Below are 15,000 nucleotides of genomic sequence, written 5' to 3'. Positions count from 1 at the left end.
TGTGCTGGGTCCTACCAGAGCCCTCGTTGCTTTACCGGTCCCCGGGGCCGTGCAGCATAGTGCTGGAGCAGAGTACTCCCCACCCCGCAGAGGCCTGGAGGCCGCAGAGTGCCAGTCAAACTTCCTGTCATGACAAAAACATTCAAAAACCGTAGAACTTCCTCACCCTGATAAATGGCATCTATGAAAAACCCATCATTGACATTAGACTGAATGGTGAGAAACCTAACGTTTTCCCTCGACGCTCGGGAAAGACAAGGATGTCTGTCTTGCCATTACTCAACATTGTACTGGAGGGTCCAGCCAGGGCAAGCAGGAAAGTGAATTAAAAGTTATCTGGGGGGCACTTGGGTGGTTCAGTGTCCAACTCTTGATTTCAGCTCAGGCCACGATCTCACAATTCATGAGCCCTGTGTCGGGCTCTGCGCTGACAGCATGGAGCCTGCTTGGGATTCTTGCTTTCCCTCTCTCTGCCCCTCTCAACCTCAAGTGCTCTTTCTCTCTCTCTCTCTCTCTCTCTCTCTCTCTCTCTCTCTCTCAAAATAAACTTTAAAAAATAAAGTTATTTGGGTTAGAAAGAAAGAAGTAAAACTATGTCTATAGACAACATGATCTCGTACATAGAAAATCCTAAAGAATCCACCAAAAATACATATAAACACTTCAGTGTTTAAACACATAGAAATAACATAATTCAGCAAGGGTACAGGTTATAAAATTGATAACACAAAAATCACTCATACTCCTTTACACACACAGTTGAAGAAAGAATGAAATTAATAAACAATTTCATTTATAATAGCATCAAAAATAATAAAATGCTTATGAATAAGTTTTACCAAAAAACCGTACAATTTATACTTTGAAAATTACAGAACATTGTTGAACAAAAGTAAAGTCCTTAAGTGGAAAGACAGCCCATGTTCATGGATTGGAAAACTTTAGATGGCAGATTACACAATCCCTATCAAAATCTCAGACGACTCCTTTGCAGAAATTTGACAAGCCGAAACTAAAATTCATGTGGAAATTCAAGGGATCTAGAATAGCCTAAGCAGTCTTGAAAAAGAACAAAACTGGAGGGCTCATTTTGCAGTTTCAAAACTTACTACAAAGCTATGGTAACCAAGATAGTGTGGTGCTGGCATAAGAGAGACATATAGATCAATGGAATAGAATCGAGGGTCCAGAAATAAACATTTACATTTAAGGTCAGTTGGTTTTGGACAAAGGCAACAAGACAATTAAACGGAAGAAGAATCGTCTTCCACGAAAAGTGCTCGGACAACCGGATGTTCACATGCATGAGAACGAAGTTGGACTCCCACCTCACACCACATAGAAAAATTAACTCAAAATGGATCAAAGGCTTAAATATAAGAATTGAAACTATAGGGGCGCCTGGGTGGCTCAGTCGGTTAAGCGCCCAACTTTGGCTCAGGTCATGATGTCGCGGTCCCTGAGTTCGAGCCCCGCGTCGGGCCCTGTGCTGACAGCTCAGAACCTGGAGCCTGTTTCAGATTCTGTGTCTCCCTCTCTCTGACCCTCCCCCGTTCATGCTCTGTCTCTATCTCAAAAATCAATAAATGTTAAAAACAAAAATTTTTTTTTTTAAATTGAAACTATAAAACTCTTAGAAAAAGACATAGGCATAAATCTTTGTGACCATGGATTAGGTAATGATTTCTCAAATATAACACCAAAAAACAGCAACAAAAGAAAAAAAAAAGATAAATTGGATATCATCACAATAAAAACTTGTGTTCAAAGAACATCCTAAAGAAAAATTGAAAAGACAACTCACAGAATGAGAGAGAATGTTTTAAAATTGTATATCTGGAAAAATAAAAAAATAAAAATAAAATAAAATTGTATATCTGGTAAGGGACTTATCTAGACTGTGTAATTCCAATAGGGGCATTCTGGTGGCTCAGTCGGTTGAGCATGTGACCTCATGGTTTGTGAGTTCGAGGCCCACCTAGGGCTCTGTGCTGACTGTGCAGAGCCTGCTTGGGATTCTCTGTCTCTGCCTCTCTCCGGCTCACCCACGTGCAGCTCTCTCCCTCTCTCTCTCTCTCTCAAAAATAAGTAAAGATAAAAAAAAAAAAAAGAATTGGGGCGCCTGGGTGGCTTAGTCGGTTGAGCGTCCGACTTCGGCTCAGGTCTGTGAGTTCGAGCCCCGCGTCAGGCTCTGTGCCGATAGCTCGGAGCCTGGAGCCTGTTTCAGATTCTGTGTCTCCCTCTCTTTCTGACCCTCCCCCGCTCATGCTCTGTCTCTGTCTCAAAAAAAAAAAATAAATAAACGTTGAAAAAAAATTTAAAAAAAAGAATTTCTACAACTCAATAATAAAGACTTGAATAGACCTCTCTCCAGAGCTAAATGGCCAATAAGCACCTGGAAAGATGCTTGGCATTATTAGCCATCAGAGAAATGAAAATCAAAACCACAATAAGATACTGCTTCACACTCACTAGGATTGCTATAATTTTAAAAAGATAAGTGTTGGCAAAGACGTGGAGAAATGGAAACCCTTGTTGCTGATGCAAATGTGAAATGGCGTGGCCGCTTGGGAAAGCTATCCGGCAGTTCCTAAAAAAAGTTAGAGTGACCACGTGACCCGCAGTTACCTACCATACGATACTGCTCCTAGATAGATACCCAAGAGAAATGAGAACATACATCCACACAAAAACTTCTACACGCATGTTGATAGCAACATCAAAATAGCCCCAAACTGGAAACAACCCAAATGTCCACCAACTGACAAATGGATAAATAAAAGGTGTTCTGTTCTAGGGGATATCACTGGGTGATAAAAAGGAATGAAGTAACTGCTTCATGCCACCACATGGATAAATCTTGAAAATGTGTTACGTGAAAGAAGCCAGACCAAAAAAAGGCCACCTGTGTGTGATTCCAGTTACACCAAATGTCAGAACAGACCAATCCAGAGACAGTGGATTAGTGGTGGCTTAGGACCTGGGGTGTGGGGCTTCTTTTTGGGGTGATGAGAACGTTCTAAAATGTTCTGATGGTTGCACCACCCTGTGAGTAAAAACCACTGAGCGGTCACTTCAAATGGGTGAATTTTATATGAGTTATATATAGTTATTTTAGAACACACGCGACGGAGAGGGACGGGGGAGAGAGAATCCCAAGCAGGCTCCACACTCAGCACGGAGCCTGATGCGAGACTTGATCCCCTGACCCTGGGATCATGACCTGAGCCGAAATCAAGAGTCAAGACGCTCGCTCAACTGACGGAGTCACCCAGGCGCCCCTATATGAGTTATGTCTTAATTTATATCTTTAAGATATCTCAATATATTGTATCATATATACATGTACACATACACATAAATACGACTATATAATATATATTTACAGTCACCACACAGCCTGACTTGTATGCTTCCTGTTTTAACTGCTCACACTCCAGACAGGCGCTCTCCCCCTCCCCACCAGCCCCTGCTTGATCCCAAGCTGCCCTGTCACCTGCTGCTAGCCGCACCCCCCCACCCCCCCACATTTGCACTTTCCTGCCGGACAGCGCTCTGCACAGTCCTGCCGTTGTCCCCTGGGGGAATGTGGCTGAGACTCCAGAACCCTTTCTCGGGATTCCTCCAGGCACCGAGGGCTGGCAAAGCCTTCCGATCTTGTGTGCCAGACGGGCCTGGGCGGCAGCACCCTGCAAAGAGGTTGTATGCCACTCCTTGCTTCTGCGTCTAAAACCCAACTAGCCTCCACTGGTGACCCCTGGAGCTGGGGGATCCAGCCCCTTGGCCCTTTCTCCTTCCCGCGGGCTGCCTGAAGATTTGAGTTGTGGAGGGGGACGGTTTTTAGGAAGGAAAAGAAAGACGCCCCGAAGGACTGGATGGCGTGTGTGGGGACAGGAGGTGTGGGAGAAGGAACCGTTGCCAGTGGTTGGGAGGGGAACCTCCTCAGGGCCTCTCAGAGAGCCCTCCTTTTGCCCTCCACCCCTCACAAGCACAGACACTCGGTATTCTTACACAGGCTTTTATTCAGGAGTCAGGGGCTGCTTCCCTTCCCTGGTCCCTGCCTGGCCCCCCCCCCCATAGAACCCCATTCAGGTGGGGCTTGTCCTTCATCTGCCCCTCACAAACCCCCCTCCGGGGCTACACCAGCACGTAGGGGGAGGGGGCGCTCAGGAAGAACCCCCTACCTGCAGAGGCAGACAGTTCTGGCAGGGCCGGTGGGCAGGGATCTCTCTTGAACCCCCACCCAGACCCAGGATTGAGGTGGGAGGGGCAGGAGGGGTCCAGGCAGAGGGTGCAGTCATAGGTGGCAACCTGAACTCATAGCCAACCAGGCCTCGCACCCCAAAGGCATCTGTGGATGAGGCGTGCCCTGCAGCCTTTCCCTTCCAGAAGGCCTTCAACCAAGAAGCATCTTGTTTGGGGGCGGGGGACAGGGTGGGGGAGATGGCAGGAGGACAGCTGATCTCTTCACCCTGGGAAGGCAGAAGGTCCTCCTGGAAACAGTCTCAGACTCAGATGGCTTAAAGAAGAAGCCAGGGGACTAGGAGGGGTCAAGGGGTCTCTGGGAAGCACCGATATCTTCTGTCCCTGGAAGAGCAGAAACGTGACCACAGGACAACGGGAGAATGGGCACAAGTGGCCGCAGGAACACTGCCCAGCACGGTCTGCAGCTAGCTAAGGGGAGACCCCCACAGAGGCAGAGGCACTCCTGGGGCAGAGCCAGGAGTTGGCCTTAGGCCTCCCGAGAGCACAAGGTTACTGGCTTGGCGTCTGGCCAGAAGCTGGGGTCAAGGCTGGGGGGCCGGGGGGCGGCTACTGGGCCACAGAGCAGGACCTTCCCAGGAAACTGTGGCCTCTTGCTTGGAGAAAGACCATCTGGAGCGGGCACGAGGCCAGGGTCCCCCCACCAGGCCTTGCCTTTGAGTGATGACCCCTTCAGAAGATTCCAGCCAGCACCAGCAGAGGCAGGAGCAGCAGCCCCAGAAGGGGGCCCCAGATGTGACCAGGGCCCGACTTCAGCCCTGACTTGACGCTAGGCTTTTCAGGGCCCTCTGCGCCTGTGGGGAGGGAGAGGGCCTCAGCCTGGAGACAGCTCTGCCCGACCTCCCACCCTCCCTGCCAGGCGTGCAAGCGGGGGCCCAGCAGCCAGGGAGGAAGCTCTGACTCAGAGGGTGCATGCCCCGCTACGGCTATAACACCCACGCTGGGGGCAGGGCGCCGACATTCTAGAGGAAGACGGGGAAGTGGGACGAACACTACAGGTCTTACCTGGCAAAGATGACTGCAGGGCCAGGGTTCGCCCACCCACGGCATTAGAGGTGGCAGAGGTATTGGGGGAGTTAGACAGGGACTTGGAGGAGGTGTGCCCCACGTGGTCCAATGTGGCCGGCAGCCCACCTGTCTTGTCCTGGACCGGAGAAACTGAGGCCAAGACCTCACTGGAAGGAGACAACTCGGCCTCGGCCTTGCCTGCTTTCTGGGAGTGGGGTCGTGGCTCCCGTGTCCCTGTCAAGAACATCTTGGGGTGCAGAGAACTCTCTGGGGCCTTGGGGGGCATTCTTGTCCTGCTGGCCTCTTTGTCTGCCAATTGGGAGATGGGATCATTGGTCGATTTGGGGAAGGTTGCTGGCCTCTCATCCAAGGCAAAGGGGCTGTGAGTTGCCAAAAAGGAAGGGACCTCAGTTGTTAAGGAAGGTGGAGCCTCTGTTGCCATGGAGGGGGAATCTTCCGTTGCTAAGGGAGACGGGGCCTTGGTTTCTACAGCCGGAAGAGCCTTGGTTGCCAGGGGGCCCGAGACCTCTGTTACCAAGGAGGACGGATTTTCCGTTGCCAGGGAAGAAGGGATACCGCTTTTCCTAGAACTTGAAGCTTCCGTTGCCAGGGAAGATGGGGCCTCAGTTACCAGGTAAGGCAAATCCTGAGCCTCCTCCGGGTCTCTGATGAGTTCTGATAAGAAAGAAGGCTTTGGCATTAGTGCTGTGGCAGGATCCCGTGTCCGGAGCCCCCCGGCAATCAAGATGAGGCGACCAAATGTCTGACGATGACACACAAACACATCCTCTCCAGCAACTATGTCCTTCATTCATAATAAATGATACTTATTTAAAAAATATTTTTAAATTTTTTTAAGGTTTATTCATTTTTCAGAGACAGAGCGTGAGCGGGGGAGGGGCAGAGAGAGAGGGAGACACAGCATCAGAAGCAGGCTCCAGGCTCTGAGCTGTCAGCACAGAGCCCGAGGCGGGGCTCGATCTCACAAACTAAGAGATCATGACCTGAGCCGAAGTCGGACACTTAACCGACGGAGCCACCCAGGCCCCTAAATGATACTTTTTTATAATCTTGTTGTCTTATTATAACGTTGTAACAGTGGCTTCTCCATCCTCCTCCTCCAAATCCTCTCCGCGCTCACACAATCACTTTTTCAGGGGACTCTCCAGCTAGGTGCCTGTGCCCGACACAGGCCGGGTCCCTTCAAGTCCACGCCCACCGCCAGGCTCCGCCCACATGGGGGGGGAACATTTCCCTCTGGTCACGCCCACCTCGCCCGGCGCTCGGGAGCCGCCAGACTCTCCTCTACCCTCCACTTGGGGGGTTGAAAACCGGTCACTTTGAATGACAGGGGGCCAAAGTGGCTGAGCAAGGAAGGCGAATTGGGCTTGGGAACCCGCATAGGGTGGGCCCGCCAAGGGCCCCCGGAGGTCGCATCCCGCCAGGCCCCTCCCCTCTTGGAGGGTGCAGGCCCGTGCACCTCTTGGAAGTCCCGAGAGGCTCTAGGACCGTCCTGTAGGAATCCCTTCCCTCCCCTTCTTTCTCCTCCCCACTCCACCCCCAACTCACCACAGAGGGAGTTCTCGCAGCGGTAGCCGGAGGGACACAGGGAGCACGGAGTCCCTTCCTGGTAGGGCCTCTTTCCCTTCACGTTCCCCCTGCGGGAGGCGAGGACTGTGCTGGGCGCGGGGGGGCGGTCCCTACAAACCCCTGTCCTTATCCCTCATACACACACCTAGGCCGGTAGTACCCCTGGGTCTTACTTGCTCCCAACTAACTTGCTGGGTCAATGAGAGCAGACTCCCATCGGTGCCCTCACAGCTCCCCCAAGGGCCCCAGATTGGCCCCCTCCCACTTTCTTAGACTGCCAACTCAACCCTCCCCTTGGCCCTGCTCATCCCCTACCCCCAGGACTCCCTGGGCACTCACGGAGGCTCATAGTTGCAAACCAGCAAATGGATATTGGTCTCCTCAACACCCTGGAGCTTCTCACAGAAGTGGGAGCCACAGCCAATCCTCTCTGTCTTGGCCCAGACCACCTGAAGGAGGGCAAACTCAACAGTTTAGTCTGGGTGGGATTGTCCCTAGCTAGTGTCTCTACACCAGTCTTCTATGGATGGGAAGAAGAGGATCCCTACAACCTGTGAGATCCAAGTCTGAGGACATGCAGCTTCAGGACAAAACTCTAAACAGGGATTTTGCTGGGGGGGGGGGGGGGGGGGGGGGGGGGGGGGGGGGAGGGGGCGGTGGTGTGGAATTTGTTCTGAACAATCTAGTTCCCCCTGCCAACCACACACATTGTTTGGGCAGGCCTCTCTGAAAACTTTCCCTTTGTATATACCCTCATAAATTCTTCTTGTGCTTTTTTTTTTTTTTGCAATTTCCTGTGCATTTTAAACAGGGTACATGCAAAGGAATGAATCTCAAATGGGAGAATCTTGGATATCAGTAACAAGCAAAATCCAAGAAACAGAAGAAGCCATTTTGGAAGCAGAGCTTCCCCCAAATCACAAGTAAGCAGGGATCTGCTCTGCTGTTTCTAAGTCTGGGCCCCCTACCTGCTAGAAGGAATTCTGTCTTAAGTATAAAATTTTTAAATTCAAAACTTTCGGGCACTGCCATGGGCCGAGACCAGCAGCCTCCCCTTGTTTCTAGGCCCACTCTGCTCGGGAGTCGCTCAAATGGAGGCCAGTTTTTGCTCTGAGATCTAGCTCTGGCTATTATCCTACACACAACCCCAGGATTGGGGTTGTTCTACTTAAGTCAGCTGAAGGTACCAGTATGGAGCATCTCCCAAGCAGAAATGACCCCAGAGTTCATGTGCACTCAGCCCTGGAGAACATGGGGCTGGAGGTGGAGCAGCCCCACTCCCGCTGGGCACTGATGGTAATCCTTGCAGGAAGATCCCGCGCGCGCACGCGCGCGTGTGCGCTGTCGCGCGCGCGCGCGCTCATGCTGGGGGTAAGGGAAGTGTGAGAAATTGCAGGGGACAGAGGGAAGGGAACCAGGGGGGTTGCTGGGCACTTACAACCTCTCCATCTGGGTGGATGATACTAGGATTCCCTTCCCTAAAGAGTAGCACTAAAAATACCACTCAAAAGAAGCCCTGGAAAGTGGAATTCGTGGATATGGGTGGGAAGATGTTTATTTTAAAAAAAAATTGTCATGGTATTGTTTGAACAATGAGCATTGGGTGGAGAAAATAAGAACTCAAGAACACTAATGTTAATTCCTCTACACACCCATACACACACCCCTACAGTACCCCCACCCAACACCTCTTATCTGCAAACTCCAACTTTCAAAGTGCAGTGAGAACCCTGACGTAAGCAAAATGTGACTGTGAGGAGCAGGAAATGCTCTCGGAGTCTCCCTGGAACCTTCGCTCAGTGACGATTTGCTCTCATTTACACATAGTTTTCAAAAGCAGAAGAACACAATAGTCTATTTGCTTTATCGGTCCCTGGCAGAGTAGAAGCAGCAACTTAGACGCTATGAGAAATGACAGAAGAGGGACAATGAGACAGAAGACCGCGGGCACAAGCAGCCCTGCCTAACTTAGGTCGGACAGGACCGCTTAGACGTCGGTCAGGATTGCCTAGAATAATTACCGTCCACGAAACTGGCTCTGCGACACTTAACTTAGGTCCCCTCAGTCCGAGGAGGACGGGAGGGGCCACATAGATTTTCAAACGACTAGTGGGTTTTGGAGTCAACTGAAAATGGTTTAGGCAGTTTAAGAAGCGGACTCCCAGGCGGTGAAGGGACAGGTGGCCTCTGCCCCGCCCCGCCCCGCCCGCTGCTCGTAAGCCCCGCCCACTAGCCATGTAGCCCCGCCCAGTGCTCTTGTGGCCCGCCCCCGCCCACCAGCCCCGCGGCTTCGCACCTGCGTGTAGTGGCCGCACATCTGGCCCTGGTCGCAGGTGGCTGCGCTGAGGTTGTAGTGTTCGCGCTCGTGGTGCCACTCCTCCATGGCCAGCGGCACGTCCAAGCCCTCGTCCGTGATGGCAAACAGGTTCTCCCCGCGCCGCCCGCGCTCCTTGTTGTGGCCCCACACGCACTTCTGCGCGTAGGCCTTGGCGAAGGCGGCCAGCTCCTCGTCCCACCTCTGCGGGGCAGGTCGGAGAGGGAGGTGAGGAACGCCTTGGGCTCAGTGGAGGTGGGAGAGGATTGCGGGAGAGAGAGGTGAGGATACCCACAATTCTGGGGATCAGAGAAGAAGGTTGAAGGTGTCCTGGGGGCCTCTGGGGGCCGGAGACCCTCCCCTCCTCCAGGGTGACTCTTGGCCAAGATCAGGAACAGGTCTGTGCTCCTGGCGGGCTTCTGTGGGGGTGGGGGTGGGGGATGGGAGGGTGCCACCCCAGGCCATGGAGTGAGCTAAGCTTGGGACCATTTACCAGCTGTGTGATTTTAGACAGAGTGCCTGACCTTTCTGAAGTCTCGTGGTGCTTTGGGAGGAATAAATGAGATGATGTTTGTGACACTGTTGTTATTAATTAATATTAATATCCTCCTGTGTGAAAGGTGGCGGCTGTGCCCTGCCTACCTCCCAGGACTGTCTGCCTGCTCTGAAGACCACAGAACGTCCAGTGAGATGTTCAAGGGCTGCACTGTTGATCCAGCCCCTCCCAACCCCTCACCCTCCCACCATAAATATGATACTCCCCTCTCAGGTCCCACTCTCCCCTTGGGGTCGCCCAGCCTCCATGGCTTTACCAGCTCCAGGCTTCCCTCCCAAGTGCTATTCCCAGGTGCTCTCAACTCTGGTCAACTGACAACCCCTTTCCCCAAGAAAATTAAGTGTCCCTGTGTGACCCTTACGGAGAGGCCTAGTTTCAGAACCTTGGTGTCTCAAGGAGCTGTCAGATCCCAACGTCCCGTCCTTCAGGCGGGACTTCAGGTGAGGCAGCGGGAGGGGGCATTTTAGGTTAAGGGACCTCTGAGTTCTCTGGGTCCCCAGCCAGGAGGACAGGCCCAGTGTGGGTGGGAAGACGGATTAACAAAGGATTGAGGAAGAAGGCCTGGATCCCATTAAACTTTGTCTTTGGCCTCTCCTAGAAATGGATGGCCTGGCGGCAACTCCTGTTCCACCCTCTGGGGGCCCAGCCAGCTGTGGGAGCCAGACGGCCTGTAAAGTGTCAAGAGCTTGGGCGACCCTGAGAGGAGGGGGGGATGGGGCTCCTCACCCACACAAGGTTCTCAGGAGCAGCTGCCTGCGGGGCGGGGGGGGGAGGAGGGGTGGTCACACTGGACTGGGACCCCCCCCACTTTGTGACTATGGGTGAATCCCTTTCCCTCCCTGGGTGTTTTTGTCCCAAATCACTGGTCCCGGAGCGTCTTCAGACTCTGGGAGTAAGTAAGGGCGGGTAGGGAGAGGGAAAGGGCAAGGTACGGGGAACCTGGATCTGGGTGTCTGGGACGATGTGCGGGGCTCCAGACTAAACTGCGACCTCCTTCAGGGTATGTCACCCCAGTGTCTGGCACAGTGCTGGCTCATAGCAGGTGCTCGATACGCATGTGTCAACTGTTGATGACTGAGACAGACCCTGCTGAAAAGCGGTCTCCCTACTGAGCCCGGCTGTGATTCCTGTTCGGGCTGGCTGCGTGGAGTTCTGCCAGTAGAGTTGTTCCTGTGGGTCTCAGGTCTTCTCAGTCTTCCAGAGACCCCCGTGGGTATTTGAGAGTCACGGCACCCACCCACATTGGCCACATGGTCACCATCTGAAAGCAAGTCCGTTCATTCATCCACTCATTCAACACACAGTGTTGGGCACTGTACCAGCCTGGAGGTGAGAGCAAGGACCTAGAAGCCCAAGTTCACATTGTCATAAACTGGTGATTGGGCCACCGTGTGCTAAATGACACATATGCAATGGGTACTATAGAGGCACCAAAGAGGGCCATTTAGAGGAGACACTAAGCTAAGTGATAAAACTGAGGAATTGGTCAGGTGGACGGGGAAAGACATCCGAACCGAGGCACAGCACGAGCAAAGGCATGAAGGTGAGATACAACGTTTTGGCTGGGGAAGGAGAAGCTGTTCAGGTTACTGAGGGAAAAACTGAGCAGGAGAGGAGGCTGGAGGTGTAAGCAGGGGTCAGACACACAGAGGGAGCCTTCTCAGGAGCTGGAGGTCTATCCCGAGGCGGTCAGGAGCCAGTGGGAGCCATTGAAGGGTTTTGAGCAAGGTCAGGCCCATGTGCTGGATTGTTCATTCTGGAAGCAGAGGCCGGAGGCTGGGGGAGCAGGCCGAGACTGTTTTAGGAGTCCTTGGGAGAAGTAATGAAACACTGGATCAGGGTTGTAGGAAGGAATGAGGATGGGGAAGTAGGGTTCAAGGAAAATTGAACCCTCTGGGAGGTAAAAGCGGTGATGATTAGATGTGGACGCTCAGGGAGAGAAAGGCGTCCATGATAACTGCCACCTGCGTCATCCTGGATTCATTCCCTCTTTGGTTAATCTAACACTTATGAGCCCTTACTGTGCGCCACACGCTGTTCTAAGTGCTTTATAAATATTCACTCATTTGATCCTGGCAACCGTCTTACAAGGGACTTGCTATGTAGTCATCATCTTCAATTTACAGATGAGGAAACTGAGACGCAGAGAGGTTAAGGCACTTGGCCAAGGTCGCACAGCTAATACATGGCAGAATCAAGGTTTGAACCAGGCCATCTGTCTCCAGAGTTTCTGTATATACCGCGTGCTGAGGTCGAGCCTGAGCCTTGTCCCAAATTTATTCCGGTGTCCCAGGCCATCCCCTCCTCCCATCACTTCGCACCAGACAGCACCGTATCCCCTGAATATCCAAACTGCTTTCCAGAATGTGGCCCCACCCCAAGGTCCACCTCTGTCCGCAAAGCAGCTCCTGGCTTGGGTAGCCAACAAGACTGTAGGGCATCAGGGATCTACAGACGGAGAAACTGAGGCTCAACAATGAGTTCCAGGCCTCAATCAGGGAGCTACTGACAGAGCAGGTGCCAGCCTCCCGTGCTCCTCATCTATCGTCTGCAGTTCCTGGTTGCCAGGCCGACAGGGGTTGAATGGTCCTGCTGTGTGCATTTCTAGAGGCCTTCCTTGACCTCTGTCATACATCATCCCATCTGACCCTCAGGGTAGGAATTGCCAGTCCCAAGTGATAGATCAGGAAATGGAAGCCTTTGAAGGTAGAGGGACCGGTCCAGAATCACTTCGCCAGATTGAACGGAGGAATTAGAACTCCAGTCTCGGACCCTCAGGCTCACTGCTCTCTTCCCCAGGTGTGACCTTGCTCTGGGCCACTAACTGTGGCGTCCCTGGACACTGCCCAGGAATCCTCCAGGTTGGCCCAGAGGACGGCCAGTTCAGCCCTCAGAGAGGGCAGGAAGGGGGTGAATTTCTCATTTTATCTTTTTTCATCTTGAGCATAAACACCCTGCCTCCTGACCCTACCATCAAATAACTCTCCCTCTCGACAGAGGTTACTGCCACCCAAAATCTGGCTTCCATCATCTATAGGAACGTCCCTGTATGCTGACAATATTTGCATGTGTCCCCACCAATATACAATAGTATTTTTTACATGTTTAAAACCTTCTGTAAGTATGTCCTACTGTATGTATATATATATATTTTAGATTTCATCCCCTCCCAGTGTTATATCTGTGAGATTCACTGCATGTTGATATATATGTAGCTCTAATTAGGATCCCATTTTACAGATGAAAAGCTGAGGGTCCCTACCAGTTTAAGGGACCCAAATCGCGGGTCTTGTTGCGTGACCGAGACAGGATTTGAACTGTGTGATCCGGACCGCTTCCGGCTCCTGTTCTCACCCACCTCCGTAGACCATCCCTCCTCCCTAAGTGCTGGGGCCCTTCCTGCTGCCCTTGTTCCTCCTCTCATTGTATTAGGAACTTCCTGTGTTCCCCCAATCAGGGGCACCTGCATTTTAGGAAGTGCTGGGAAGGAGTCACTGGAGTGGGAAGCTGGGGCTCCCAGGTCTGGCTCTACCGGCTGTGGGACCCGCTAGCCCCACTGAGCCTCAGTTTCCTGATCTGTATAATGGGGCTGCCTCTGGGGACGTGTGAATTGCATAGTATCAGGAATTCTGTCACTGACCAGAGAGATGAGTCTCTGAGGGAGCTTCAACCCGGGGGTGGGAGGGACTGGGGGGGTCCTGGCTCAGCGCCCCTTCGGTCTGGGCAGGCGAGCGCCGCCCCCCGCCCCGCCAGCCGCACTCACCATTTGCAGCATGTCAGCGGCGGGTGGGGACGCCTGGGCCCGGTAGAGGTTGTGCAGCTCCACCATCACGCGTTTCTCATCATCACTGAGGGCGCCGGCGGGGCCCGTGGTGGCCGCCAGCAGCAGCAGCAGCAGCAGACTGCCGGAGCTGTGCATGGTGGCCGGTCCTCTCCGCCTCTCCCGGCCAGGGGTCTGGCGGCCGGATTTAAAGTCCTCCCCACGCAAGCACCACCCTGGCTGGAGCGGCGGGAGGGGCTGTCTGCAGGGCCGGCCCGGCTCACACAGTGTCTCTGGGAGGGCTGGGTGCTTGGGTCCTGACCAGAGTTGAGTCCACTCCCGGCATTTATGTCCCCTCGGAGTCCTTGGCAACAGCCTCCTTTCTCCCGTAACCGGGGCTCAGGCCAAGAGCTCTGTGCGGTCCACAGTCCCTCCTGAGTTGTGGAAAGGTCCCCCCGGGGGGGCAAAATAGAGCAACCCAAGTCACACCCACTGGGCGCCCGAGGACAAGCAAGAGGAAGAAAACCACACGGACCCCGTCCCTGAGGATTGGGGAAGATGAGGAAACTCTATTTGACTTACGGGAGCACGGAGGAAGCCAAGATGTGTTCGGTAAAAGGAACGAGCCAACTGAAGCCTAAATCTTGACTCTGCTCCTCTGCCAGCTGAACTGTTGGCAGTTTTGTCAATTGAATCAGTGGCCGTAATAGTACCTACCTCATCGGGCTGGAAGGAGGAGTAAATGAGATCAAATGTATGTGAAGCATCCAGTAGAGTATCTGGCACACAGTAGCCCTCAGTAACCGTAGCCAACGATTACTCATATGGCACGGCCTTGGCCAGCCCCCAGCCCCATGGTGGGGTGGGAGTGGGGTGGGGGGGGGGTGGGCAGGACTCCTGCCCACAAGAGAAGAGACTGAGGTGTTCCCACTCTAGCTGTATCCTGGAATTGCGCTTTTCACTAGGGAGCAATGTTGGCTTCTGTGTGCCTGTTGAATGCATGTGCTTGAGGCGCTCATTTGGAAGTAGGATGTTGGGACCTTTCCTGCTCTGAATATCGAGAAAATACAATGTGTCTGTTTTTGAAATCAAGAGAGAGCAGAAAAGCAGAGGCATGACTGAGCTGATGCAGCAGGAGTTGGGGAGCGTGGGGTGGGGGGGTGGGGAATTGGAGGGGAAATGGGCCCGGTGGCCAAGCACTTTGATGGTAATGACCATGCAGGGGCAGGGACCAAGGTCTTGGCCTTCCTGTGGCAGGAATCTGGAACCAGTACTCTTGAGTTCAGCTGGGATTCTTTTTTTTTTTTTTTAATGTTTATTTATTTTTGAGAGACAGAGTGCGAGACAGAGTGCGAGTGGCGGAAGGGCAGAGAGAGAGGGAGACACAGAACTCAAAGTGGGCTCCAGGCTCCGCGCTGTCAGCACAGAGCCGGGTGCGGGGCTGAAACTCACAAGCCGTGAGATCATGACCTGAGCCGAAATTGGACGCTTAACTGACTGGGCCACCCA

The 15,000-nt window shown here is 52.9% G+C and overlaps 1 protein-coding gene across 3 annotated transcripts; it reads right to left on the bottom strand.

Moving 5' to 3' along the window:
* Positions 1-3,897: 3,897 nt before the first annotated feature.
* Positions 3,898-14,074, bottom strand: PI16 (peptidase inhibitor 16). 3 transcript variants are annotated; one of them, XM_042986233.1, is made up of 7 exons: positions 13,495-14,074; positions 9,158-9,379; positions 7,201-7,310; positions 6,841-6,929; positions 5,269-5,946; positions 4,918-5,057; positions 3,898-4,587 (listed from the first exon to the last, which is right to left on the bottom strand). In XM_042986233.1, exons 1-6 carry the CDS (start codon positions 13,648-13,650, stop codon positions 4,936-4,938), a joined length of 1,377 nt encoding a protein of 458 aa, XP_042842167.1. In that variant the 5' UTR covers positions 13,651-14,074; the 3' UTR covers positions 3,898-4,587; positions 4,918-4,935. The 3 variants fall into 3 exon arrangements, with proteins under 3 accessions (XP_042842167.1, XP_042842166.1, XP_042842169.1); XM_042986232.1 differs by having other exon boundaries at positions 3,898-5,057; XM_042986235.1 differs by having other exon boundaries at positions 3,898-5,057; positions 5,398-5,946.
* Between the last annotated feature and the right edge of the window lie 926 nt (positions 14,075-15,000).

Source organism: Panthera tigris, chromosome B2, assembly GCF_018350195.1.
Source record: "Panthera tigris isolate Pti1 chromosome B2, P.tigris_Pti1_mat1.1, whole genome shotgun sequence".
Classification (NCBI taxonomy): domain Eukaryota; kingdom Metazoa; phylum Chordata; class Mammalia; order Carnivora; family Felidae; genus Panthera; species Panthera tigris.
The sequence above is the reverse complement of the archived record's forward strand: the minus strand, read 5'-3'. Positions and strand labels throughout refer to the sequence as shown.